Source organism: Anomaloglossus baeobatrachus, chromosome 5 (genome assembly GCF_048569485.1).
Source record: "Anomaloglossus baeobatrachus isolate aAnoBae1 chromosome 5, aAnoBae1.hap1, whole genome shotgun sequence".
In the NCBI taxonomy this organism is placed as follows: domain Eukaryota; kingdom Metazoa; phylum Chordata; class Amphibia; order Anura; family Aromobatidae; genus Anomaloglossus; species Anomaloglossus baeobatrachus.
The window spans coordinates 42,080,023-42,093,096 of NC_134357.1; the positions used below are offsets into that span (position 1 = coordinate 42,080,023).

The 13,074-nt window shown below is 45.2% G+C and overlaps 1 protein-coding gene across 2 annotated transcripts in view; it reads right to left on the reverse strand.

The window, feature by feature from the left end:
- The window catches only part of C5H10orf90 (chromosome 5 C10orf90 homolog), a 282,565-nt gene that overhangs the window by 35,599 nt on the left and 233,892 nt on the right, over positions 1-13,074 (reverse strand). For both annotated transcript variants that reach the window (XM_075352249.1, XM_075352250.1), the window contains exon 8: positions 1,065-1,128. In XM_075352249.1, the coding sequence (XP_075208364.1) occupies positions 1,065-1,128 (64 nt within the window). The remainder of the gene's footprint in view (positions 1-1,064; positions 1,129-13,074) is intronic.

Below are 13,074 nucleotides of genomic sequence, written 5' to 3' on the forward strand. Positions count from 1 at the left end.
AAACCTATCAATCACTCTCTTTGTTGACGGAGAGAACAGGACTCACGGACTTTCTGTACGAACATGGAAGCAGTAGATGAGTGTAACTGTCACAGTCGTCTCCCCGTTTTTGGAGACTAGTGACAGCTTCCAGACTGCATCTCCATCTGGTTAGCCACATTTTTCGTTTCCTTTGGTGCCTAAAAGGTTAATGTCAGTTTTTCTGCTAGCAAATTCTCCAGCAGTCTCTAGCTAAGTGCTTCAGCTGCAGTACCTTTGTAGTCACACCCTTCAAGTTTAAATAGAGGTGTTACCCAGCAATCCCTGCTGAAGATACAAACTCATTTGTATGCTGGTCCTCTTGGTTAGAAGGAGCTGTGTTGGAGTGTTCCAAGAAGCCGACCTTTATCCTTTTGTTTTCCTTCCCTTGTGTTTCTGTATTGTAGTGGCAAGTCTAGTGAACTCGTTGGCCTACTCACTAGGCAGGGTCAGTTTAGGGCCAACTGAGGACCCAAGGTATCCTGGTCGCCGACAGGTTGAAAGAACCGAACCTGTATAGGAACACTAGCGAGCTCAGAAGTCAGCTTGAGGTGTGTTCACCCCTCTCTCTAGTGGCAGGGACCTCCGTTGCATTGTGCCCCTGATGTTCCCCCCAGTTTATGGTGTTGTTTTAGTTGTTTATTCGTTGTCCGTCAAACTTCGGTAAGTCTGCAAGCGTGCGTGACATTAACTTTACCTTTTTGCAAATTATAGTGCAAATTCAATACATTGTCAGGCACAATATGCCGGCGAAACTCTCAAAAGTCAGCACTTCACATCAAAACCACTGGGAGACCATATATAGAAACATATAGCATAACCAGCTCCCAACAGAATATCCTAAAATTAATATATTTTTTAATCTTTCACCACTCCTTCCAGGACATATCCAGCTAAGAGGAAAGAAACAGAAGGTCATATCACATCGCTACACCCCCAAGATTAGCCCCCCATCTCCAGTACTGACTGCCCTTAGGAGAATGAGAGGCATAGCAAATGAGCATAACCTATGTGATTGTTCAATATTACTTTAGGGTGTCTTGTACCTTTTGGATCTTTGTTGCATTTCTTTTTCTGAAATCGTCCTTTCCTTTGGTTTGAATAAATTGTCTAAAAGATAAAAAAAAAAAGAAATTACAAAATTAATAATAAAATTAAAATTACACTGTGTGGTCACACAAAAAAGGATAAATGTAATTTAAAGGGCATGTCCACTTTTGCTATCCTGGCATCTCTATACTGTATCCGCTACAGCATATTTGCAATGCATTGTAATAGAAATGTGAGCAGCATTACATGCGAGTATTACAGACTTCATAAAACCTCATTATAATGACACACACAGCACTTAATCACTTGAGTTATGTGTCTCTCCCTTCTCTACAGGTGGGACCTGTTTTTCATTTTTGGGGATTACAATGTAATAGAAGAGAGTAATTATGATAAGTGATTCTATTTACAGGCAGTTGAATTACTTAAAGATTTAAGGGCTGATTACTTAAGAATTATTACTTGATAAGATGACAACTTGTGTTCTGAATTGCAATTCTGTGTATAAATTATCTAAATGTAGAATAAATGAGGTTGTTTTTTACTGTTATGTACTACGCCTAAGAACTTACACTAAGTACAGTTGGAAAAAGTTTTAGTTTGAGGTGACAAAGCAAATTTTATATGGGGGTCTTCTGCTTTACAACCTACACGAAGTGGAAAGACTATTTCGACAGCTGAATAGGAAAGAATTCTTTACAGTTAGAGCAGTCAGACAGTAGAATGCAAGAGGTAGGAACGGCAGAGAATATTTGTCACAGGTGGGCTAGGCTAGCTAGGAAGACCTGAACTAGCCCTAAGACTGGGATTCCTGTGCTGACAATCAACCCAGAGGTACACTTAAGGGTAGTGAGGTCTGGGCCCCCAGCGTGTCCCCATCTCCTATTCACACCCTGACCTAACCCCCCACAACCCGCATCCAGGGGTGGACATGACATATCGAGATAACCTCTCTCACAAAAAGACACGGACAAGGGGAATAAGTGAAACTCGTTCACTCTGCAAACAACCACAAAGTGGAAACAATAAAAGCATAGGAGGAAATCTAATATATAAAGCTGAATGTGTGTATGTGTGTGTGTATGTATGTGTGTGTGTGTATGTCGAGGATAGGCATCTGCACCGTCGCAGCTACAGCCACAAAGTTTTGCACACTCACACTTCTGGACCCCGAAAGCGTCATAGGCTATGTTTTGAGGGGAAATTTTAGAGAAAGAGACAGACACAGACAGGGAAAGAGGCAGACACAGACAGGGTAAGAAACAGACATAGACAGGGTAAGAGACAGACACAAAGAGACAGACACAGACAAAGAGACAAATAAGAAAGCCGCGGAGACACCATCACGTGTTTCTCAACGCTGGCAGGAAACTAGCCAGGTCTTTCACCGGGAAGGAACAACCATGGGAAGGGCAGTCTCCAGTCAAGGAGACCACCTATACCAAACATGGTATCCATCCACAGACAGCCGTTTCGGGGTATTTGCCCCTCATCAGTGTGGAGTAGGAATCTGGCTAGTGGGGGCAATGCCTAGTAAAAGACTACTTAAGCAAGCATTGTTGACCTTAGGGAGATCAACATATCCACTGCGGAGACACCATCACGTGTTTCTCAACGCAGTGATTGTAGAGCATTACCCCCTAGGAAGTATGCAAATAAGAAAGCCGTGGAGACACCATCACGTGTTTCTCAACGCTGGCAGGAAACTAGCCAGGTCTTTCACCGGGAAGGAACAACCACGGGAAGGGCAGTCTCCAGTCAAGGAGACCACCTATACCAGACATGGTATCCATCCACAGACAGCCTTTTCGGGGTATTTGCCCCTCATCAGTGTGGAGTAGGAATCTGGCTAGTGGGGGCAATGCCTAGTAAAAGACTACTTAAGCAAGCATTGTTGACCTTAGGGAGATCAACATATCCACTGCGGAGACACCATCACGTGTTTCTCAACGCAGTGATTCTAGAGCATTGCCCCCTGGGAAGTATGCAAATAAGAAAGCCGCGGAGACACCATCACGTGTTTCTCAACGCTGGCAGGAAACTAGCCAGGTCTTTCACTGGGAAGGAACAACCACGGGAAGGGAAGTCTCCAGTCAAGGAGACCACCTATACCAAACATGGTATCCATCCACAGACAGCCGTTTCGGGGTATTTGCCCCTCATCAGTGTGGAGTAGGAATCTGGCTAGTGGGGGCAATGCCTAGTAAAAGAGTACTTAAGCAAGCATTGTTGACCTTAGGGAGATCAACATATCCACTGCGGAGACACCATCACGTGTTTCTCAACGCAGTGATTCTAGAGCATTGCCCCCTGGGAAGTATGCAAATAAGAAAGCCGCGGAGACACCATCACGTGTTTCTCAACGCTGGCAGGAAACTAGCCAGGTCTTTCACCGGGAAGGAACAACCACGGGAAGGGCAGTCTCCAGTCAAGGAGACCACCTATACCAAACATGGTATCCATCCACAGACAGCCGTTTCGGGGTATTTGCCCCTCATCAGTGTGGAGTAGGAAGTAGATTCCTGCGTTGAGAAACACGTGATGGTGTCTCCGCAGTGGATATGTTGATCTCCCTAAGGTCAACAATGCTTGCTTAAGTAGTCTTTTACTAGGCATTGCCCCTACTAGCCAGATTCCTACTCCACACTGATGAGGGGCAAATACCCCGAAACGGCTGTCTGTGGATGGATACCATGTTTGGTATAGGTGGTCTCCTTGACTGGAGACTGCCCTTCCCGTGGTTGTTCCTTCCCGGTGAAAGACCTGGCAAGTTTCCTGCCAGCGTTGAGAAACACGTGATGGTGTCTCCGCGGCTTTCTTATTTGCATACTTCCCAGGGGGCAATGCTCTAGAATCACTGCGTTGAGAAACACGTGATGGTGTCTCCGCAGTGGATATGTTGATCTCCCTAAGGTCAACAATGCTTGCTTAAACAGACAAAGAGACAGACTGACAGGGAAAGAGACAGACACAGACAAAGAGACAGAGACAGACACAGGGAAACAGACAGACGGGGAAAGAAAGGGAAAGAAACAGACAGGGTAAGAGACAGACAAAGACAGGTAAAGAGACAGATACAGGGAAAGAGACAAAGGGATAGATAGACAGACAGTGAAAGAGATAGATAGACAGACAGGGAAAGGGATTGAGACAGATGGAGACAGAGACAGTCAGAGACAGACAGGGAAAGAGACAGACAGACAAAGAGATAGAGAGAGAGACAGAGAGATATATACAAAGGGGGAGACAGAGAATGGGAGAGAAACAGAGAGACAGTTACTATCCCGGGCGTTAATACATTCTATTTATACATTCTATCCCGGGAATGTTAATACATTCTATGTTGTTAACAACAGTTATTAACCCGGGCGAAGCGGGGTAGTACAGCTAGTAAATTATAATGAGGGACGTAAAGCACACCAAATGACAGTTCAACACCACACAAGCAATGGAGAGCAGGTCACCACAAGAGGATCGCCAAGGGCACCGGATATTTGCACGATCAAATGCTATCTTCGGCAGTCTCTTTACAAAATCCCCAGCATTAAATAGGAAGAGACCAGCTGTGGATTGTAATCAGCAACCTGACTCTGAGAAGAGTCACACACTGCTCACAAAAGGATTAACTCCTGAACAGCTGGGAACAGTGGAAACAACTCAGCTGACGCCCAGGAGAGCTGAGCATTTGAGAGAAAACAGCTCAACTCTACAATGTGAACACGGTCCAACGCCGTTGCTGTAATCCGCGAGTGTAGATCCAGTCAGCGCATGACACTGTTACAGCATTTAAAAAAAAACCACAGCTGGATGTTTTTCTCATAACAAATACCATTGTGGAACTGGAAAATACTCAGTACATAATGTATAATTGTTCGAGGAAGCTTGAACTTGATGGATCTATTTCTTTTTTTAACCCATGTTACAACAGAGTTACGCCCTGCTGAGAATGTCATAAACTCTACTTTATTCTGCCAAACCTCTTCATGCACATGCACACTTGGATCAGCTAAGCATGCATGTGTTCAGGATGAGAAGAGGGAAATAACATTTTTGGTACTAACTGTAAAATCTCATTCTCATAGGCTTCATTGGGGACACAAGAACCATGGGTGTAACAGGGAGGTTTTTGGATTCATGGCCAAGTGTCAAGAGTCAGCATCTGTGGAGACTACAGATTCTGGCACTCTCCATGCTAACCTCTCTGATGTCTTTGATCAGCACCGGTTTACTCAGGTGTCGACCCACAGACTTGTAGTAATCTCTGCTGGGCTGCTGGTTAATCTACTTTGATCACATGCTGCAGGGGAGCCAGTCATATTTGCTCCCCCTCCTGTATATGCTGGCTGGACAATTTCATTGATGCCAGCTACAGCTACTCTATACTGCTCTGAGAGGAGGTGTGATTCAAATCTACTGGTGGTTGTGGTACTTTTTTACTGTGAGCTGTTGCGGTCAAATTGCAAAAAAAAGTGCAATTCCACAATTTATTTTTTTTCACCATGTTCACTATATGGTACTACTGAGTATGTAGATACCAAACATGAATATATATATTTTTTTCAGTGGTAAAAAAAAAGTCAGAAATTTGTAAATAAACAATTTGGGTCTCAATGACGGCTTATTTTTTTGCATACTGAGCTGAAATTTTTACTGATTCTTTCCCTGTCTGTCTCTTTCCCTGTCTGTCTATTTGTCTGTCTCTTTGTGTCTGTCTGTGTCTGTCTGTTTCTTTGTCTGTCTGTCTATGCCTGTCTCTGTCTTTCCCTGTCTTTCTGTCTGTTTCTCTGTCTGTATCTTTCCTTGTCTGACTGTCTGTCTCTTTCCCTGTCTATCCCCTTCCTTGTCTGTTTCTTTCCCTAGCTGTCTATTTGCCTGTGTCTGTCTGTTTCTTTGTTTGTCTATATCTCTCTGCCTGTCTCTGTCTGTCTCTTTCTCTGTCTCTTTGTCTGTCTGTCTCTGTCTGTCTCTTTCCCTGGCTGAAGTGACACGTCAACATTCCTTTTAAGGGCGTGGCTGCGCATTCTTCTGAAGTTCTGGCTGCATTGTGGCCCCAGCTTCATTGACTTTAATGGAGGCAGGTTTTTTGGTGAATAACTGTAAAGTGCGGGATTAAAATTTCCCCTCAAAACATAGTCTACGACGTTCCCTGAGTCAAATGGAGTGTCTGTGCAAAACATTTGTGATTGTACATGCAACAGTACGAATTCCTTTAGCAGATATACATACAGTACATACATACACATATACACACACTCCTTTATACTGTATAATAAATTTTGATAGATCGGGCATTTCTGAACTCAACAATACCAAATGGGTATATTTTTTATTTTTTATAATTGTTTTATTTTTAATGGGGCAAAAGCGGCAACTTTTATGTTTTTTATTTTTTGTTATATTTTTTAAAACCTTTTTTTAACTCTTATTGTATTTAATAGTTTCCCAAGGGGACTTGAAGCTGCGATCATCTGATCACCTGTGCTATACACAGCAGTGCATCAGCACTGGTCTGTATGCAGAAATCATGATCTCCTATGAATGCCAGCCATGGGCTGCTATTCACAGGAGGATCATGATGACAGGTACGGTGGTCTTTAGCAGACAACTCCCGCGAGCAATTCACAAGTGTGCCAATGGGGGAATGTATTCCATTGTTGGGGGAATACATTCCCCCATTGTCGGGGGAATGTACTATGGGGACATCTTGATATGTTGGGGAATGTTCCATGGGGGCATCATACTGTGTGTGGGGGATTATACTGTGGGGGCATCATCCCATATGTGGAAGAACGTGTGGGGACATCATTTGGAGTGTCGGGAATTGTACTTTGTGGGCATCTTACTTTATGGGTGGATTGTGGGGGTATCATATTGTATGTTGTGGTCAGTAGGAGTATACCATGGTGGTTGGCTGTGGGAATATCATACTGTGTGTGGGAGAATATGCTATAGGGACATCATTTAATGTGTCAGGGAAGGTACTTTGAGGGCATCATATTTTACGGGTTGACTGTGGGAGTATCATACTGTCTGTGGTGGGCTGTGGGAGTATCAAACTGTGGGAACACTAATGGACTTCACAAGTAGCAACATTTCTGTGTGGGTACATAAGTGGGCAAGGATAGAGGCGTTGCTTGATGTAAAATATACATTGTCATTGTGCAGTATGGGTCCCCCATTCTTATCTTTCAAACTTGGAAGGTAATGGTACCAGTATTTCCTATGTCAGAAAGGTGTGAGGCTCTCTAAGTTTAGGGTCGGCTTAATAAATCTGCCCCATTAAAATTTCTTAAGCTGCCTTTAGTGTTGGCTGCAGATAGACAGCATGTTATCATTCAACTCTGCGGTCAATTTGTCAAGACGGGCGATTCTCTCACTGGTCTCGATGAGGGGCCATGTTGGAGTGGATGCTGTGGCGCCCCTGAGGCTTCAGTCGCCACAGAGTATTGCAGCTCATTTAAGCTGCGGTATTCGCCTCGAGGTAAGGAAGGGGTTACTCACCGGTGTTCCACATTAACACTTTACATACAGTACAGGAGTCTTCTCTCTGGGGAGCTGGACTAGGGTCGGTAGGGGGTTGGCCAACACGAAGCTTGGAAATGTCCCGGTCACTAGGACAACCACCTGCGGGGCGGGTTCTACTTGGGGTAGAAATAGAAGCAAACTCACACAATCACTAGTCAGTCTATCTGGGACCCAGTCTACCATCACCTCTTAGTTTCTTCTCTTCATGGGGCCTTGGGCTGTGAGCGTAACACTCAGCCCAGGTGCTTCACAGCTAAAAGGACTTTCTTCTTATTTCAAACACCGGTGACTTTTCCTAACTTATCCGTGGTTGACGGAGCCCATCATGGCGGCTGACCGGTATTAACCGGGCGAGCAGCACAGCACAAAGAGTGAGTAAAGACACCTGGAACCGCAGCAATTCACTTTGTCTCATGATTACCGGCACGACCGTCCTGCGCCTGAGCGCCAAACGCTATCACTACTTCTCTCATCATCCTCCCCGGGGCCCGCTCCACCTGTGGGGAAAAACACCATCTCTGGCTGATACTGCCATCTGCCCCAGAGGACAGCGATAGCAGCTAAATCCTTGCCCGCATACCACAGGTGGCGTCACGACATTTATCCTACTACTACCCCATCATCTTTCCTCCTTATTGGTGTACACCTTGGGACACAAAGCCAGGCAGGCCACCGCAACATCCCAGAGCATCACATCAGCCCGGTGACGAGTAACTCAGGTACGAGACACCCCCGAGCCTGAATCCCCCTGCCCCCTGGGTGCTAGAGTGGATGCACCTGATTAATAAAAGGGGTTGTCCACTACTTTTACATTGATGGGCTATGCTTAGGTTAGGTCATCAATGTCTGATCGGTCGAGGTCTGACACCCCGCACCCCAACTTATCAGCTGTTCTCGGTCCGGTAGCGGATTCAGGCAGCCGGAATTGCTCAGTTCCGGAGCTGCACCATCTTCTGATAGCGGCTGTGGCCGGGTACTACACATCCAACTTCTGCAAACGGTTCAGAAATCAGAAAATACACATTGTTTTTATACGTTGCTTCCAAGAAATGTATCAATGTCAATATCCCCCTACACAGAAGGAATATAGTCATTTCATATTTTCTTAAGCAATCTCCATTTGCCTTTACATAAACTAATCAATGTAACAAATGCAGGAAGAATTTCCAGCTTTGATGGCTCCGAGCTCCGGTAAGTGGGGTTGATGGAAACAGACAGTCGTCTCCCGGGTGGACTGGATCATGTTGACTTGTGCTCTCCGTAAAATGCCAAACAACAGTGTTTGCTCACATTGTGTTGCTTGTTCATGTTATGTAAAACCCTGCCCCCAGTGGAAAATCAAGCTGGATTTCACCGTAAAAATGTGTAACTATTTCTGGATATCTGTTTCATTTACAGCCGGCAGCGATTATAATTTGATAATGCAGCACATCAAAACCTTTTTGGGTGAATTAACAAGGACAAAACCATCCAGCAGAGCCATTGCTGTAGGTGGGTGATAAAATGCATGCCTGGTCCCCTTCCCGATTATTTACAACGTGTGTTACGACTTTGCTCGTTGCTGCACTCCAGTAGATTACCAAATGAGATGGTAGATGAATGTCTACGGCGATAATCGACTTTAACTTAAAGGCTCTTCTTAAATGCATAAATCTATAGTACAAAAGAATGTAATAAACTATGTAATTTATAATATCAGAGAAATCTGCTTCTTTCTCCACTTATGAGCCACTTCTTCTCTTCCCCCTCTGCACCTTGAACTAATCATTGATTCAGAAATATGTTTAAAATCTGTGTTGGTCAAAACAAGGCACAAAATCAGATCACTGAGGGATCAGATTACAGCTAGTATTGAAGATTATTGAAACTATAAGAGAGACACAAAGACATTGCTGCTAACTTAATGTTTTCTCTCACCTCAAAGCTTGATTCAAAGCTACACTGCTCAGTACTGCTGTGTAATGTCCTCCATGCTGCTGATACGTCTGATCAAGAGCTACATAGATACAGGAGAGCAGAAATCCCATGTGTGCTGTGTATGAGAGGCATTATAGAAGCTAGTATCCACCCGCTAGCTCAGAGACAACTGAAAATTAGAAATAGAGCCTGTGTACCGCCCCCGTGTCAGCGGCCGAGCCGCTCGGATCCGGAATCCTTGGCTCGAGGGGTCTCCGGACCCAGGGAGGGGTCGTGTGGACACTCGAATTTAAAAAGGGGGATATGTACAGGGGAGTTAGAAGTTTGTGACGCCACCCACGGTGCGTGGTAAGATGGAGTACCACCACTGCTGTTGGGAGCGCCCGGTGGTGGTGGTATGGCAGCAAGGTGTTTAACCCCTCCATGGGTAGGGGTTTGCCCCGGGGGCCCGGTGATGGTAGTGAAGGGGTGCTATTGGGGAGGAAAGGGTTTTCTGCGAACTCACTCAGTCCAAGAATACTGACACCGACAACTTGTAAACCAGAATTCTGAGGACCACTGCAGCAGGGAGGGAGCGCACGTGGATCCGTGCCCCTTGGTGTTGCTTGTTAGCCTGTGACCTTTTCCAGGGCACTTTCTTCACTATTTGGACCCTGTAGTGTGGAACTAGTCAGGTCCCGCTCACCCATATGGCTAACGGAGTGAGCTTGCTCTCAGGGTTCACGCTTGGGATTTTCTGGACTATATTTGGGAAAGTCCTATCCCATCGTTGCACTAGTACCCCGATTTTGGAGTGGGTGGAGGATGAATCTTGAAGACTTCACCCTCGTCGGGTAAATTGCCGGGACGCGTGAAGCTACTTCCCGGCCTAGGGTCCTTATACCCCGTCGTTCCCAGGCCCCTGCCCGGAGATGGCTCAAGGCCGCCGTCTGCCCTCCTCGGCAGATCCGTGCCCCTTGACACGATCCCCTGCGACCGGGGTTCCAGCTCTTACCAGGCCCAGACCAACGTCTGCCACCTAGTATCTACAGGAGCCCTGCTCCCGACCTCCTCTCTCCAGCTCCTCACACTTCACACTCCACTCCACTCTTCCCACTCTCCCCAACCAACCCCCCAAGTGGGTGGCCCTATTCCCTTCAGGTCCCCCAATTGTGTGTCTGGTGGGTGTGTTGCAGAGTGTTCCTAGGGTTTTGACTGGCTCTGCTCTTAGCAACACCGAAAGACAGGGATCCGTAACCAAGGAGCATTTGGATACTGTGCAGAAGGGCAGATTGCACAATACCCTGTGACGACCTGATATTCCAGGGCGTCACACCTGCAGAAAGGAAAACTGGTGAAAATGCAGTATACATATCATGTAATGGCCAGGTATAGTGTTATTCCTCAGGACAGCTTATTCTGAAGAGTCTCTAAACTAAAAATAAATGGAAAGAAGTACAGTGTACCTGTTACAAATAGAGATGGGCGAACCTGTAGATATTCAGGATCGGTGGGTAAAGGTGGATTTAAATAAAAACAAAATGTTCGCGACCATAATTAATGCCAAATATTTGCCTGAACACTGATCCCCATATAAATATATATTGTGCTTTAAAATGGTGGTAGAAAAGGCTGGGGGGATTAGAGCAGGAGCATTATACTTACAATTCTATGCAGCTGTAACACTACTTCCGGGGCCGCTCATTAACCCTCATACATGTTCACTGCTTCCCCGCCCACCGGCAGTTCTGGTGTCTCTGATTGGTTGCAGTCAGGCTATGAGCCACCATGTATAACAGTGTGTGTGACTGTTTGGAATCACACACGCTGTCTGCAACTCTATACTGATGTAAAAATAAATAAATAAATTGGCATAGGGTCCCGCCATATGATGATACACAGCACAGATAAAGCATATGGCTACAGGCGGCAGCCCCCAGCCATGTGCTTATTTTGGCTGTGTATCAAAATAAGAGGGATCCCTTGTGGCCTTTTTTTAATAATTGAAATAAATAATTTAAAAGAACAAAGTGCTGCCCCCTCTCAATTTTGATACCCAGCCATGATAAAGCTGACAGCTTGGGGCTGGTGTTCTCAGCCTAGAGAACCCCATGGTTATTGGGCCCCCCAGCCTAAAAATAGCAGCCTGCAGCCACACAAAAGTGTCACATCCATTAGATGCGACAATCCCAGTAATTTATCTGTCTCATCCCAATTGCCCTGGTGTGGTGGCAATTGGGGTAATATAAGGGGTTAATGACAGCTCACAGCTGCCACTAAGCCCTAGATTAGTAATGGGAGGTGTCTATGAGACTACCTCATTACTAATCTGTAAGTGATAAGAAGTAAACACAAACACCAAAGAAAATCCTTTTCAAAAAAAGCCGCATGAGGTCCGTCTTATTTTGATACACAGCCAAGATAAGCACATGGCTGGGGGATGCAGCCTGTTTTCGTGGGCTTTATCTGTGCTGGGTACCATAATATGGGTTGACCTTAAAACAATTTTTAAAATGTAATTATTTTTACATCACTATAGATACAAAGACAGCATATGTTATCCCAAGCAGTCAGACATACTGTCACACAAAGTGGGAACGCAGTCTGACTGCAACCAATCAGAGATGTTGGGACTGCCAGTGGGTGGGGAAAGCAGTGCATATCTATGAAGGTTAACGAGCGGCTCCAGAAGTAGTGTCACAGCTGTGCGGGAGACTCGGTAAGCATAACACTTCTGCTTTATTCCCTATCTTCTTTTTTATTCCTTTTTTTGACCTGAAACACAGGCCAAATACTGACTAAAATCTAATTCAAAACACTGATAATTATTTTTTTTCATGTATGGTGACAAAAAATGGAAGTCTGAATAAGGCCTAATGCTTATATTGAACATAATGGCATTTTCTTTCTATCTATCTATTGCTATCTGTGTATCTGTCTATCTATAGGGGTGTCACCCCTATGAACTGATAAACACACTATGATTTTAGGAGACGGTGCTCCCCTTTGTACTGTGTTTTGTGGACTAACCGGCAGAGTCGCAGCTCCGTTCTAGACTGTGTAGTTGGACTAAACCTGCCCAAAACGTGTGGGAACAGGAGAAAGAGCAGGAGAAGAGCTTAGGGTGGGAACAGGAGAAGTCGGGTCACCAGAAAGAGAGATAAGACTCTGCCTGAGAAGTTTGCAAGAACGTCGGTGTCACAAGTGTATCATGCTTAACAGATAGTCCTGTAATTTGCAGCTATAGAAGGTCGCAGTGTTTGGCTACACAAGCTGCTCTCTCACTTCCCCTTTTTCCCTGCTTATGGTTTATCCCTTTCTCTTTAGGACCCTGTGGATTTCCTCACCTTTTCAAATATTAATCTTCAGCACTTCCCTTTGTTTCTTTAAATGCCCTTATTTCCCCTTAGTCTGTGCTGGTGATAGGTCTAATACCCTTAACAATCCTTCAGTGCAAGCAGTCGGCTTGTATTCATTTGGAGAAACTATGTTGTTGTTGCAGTGCCTCTGGAGGTCAGTTATTCTTTTATTCCCCTGTATGTGTGAGATGGGCGGCGGGGTGGTTCAGTAGTCGTGTCAGGCATA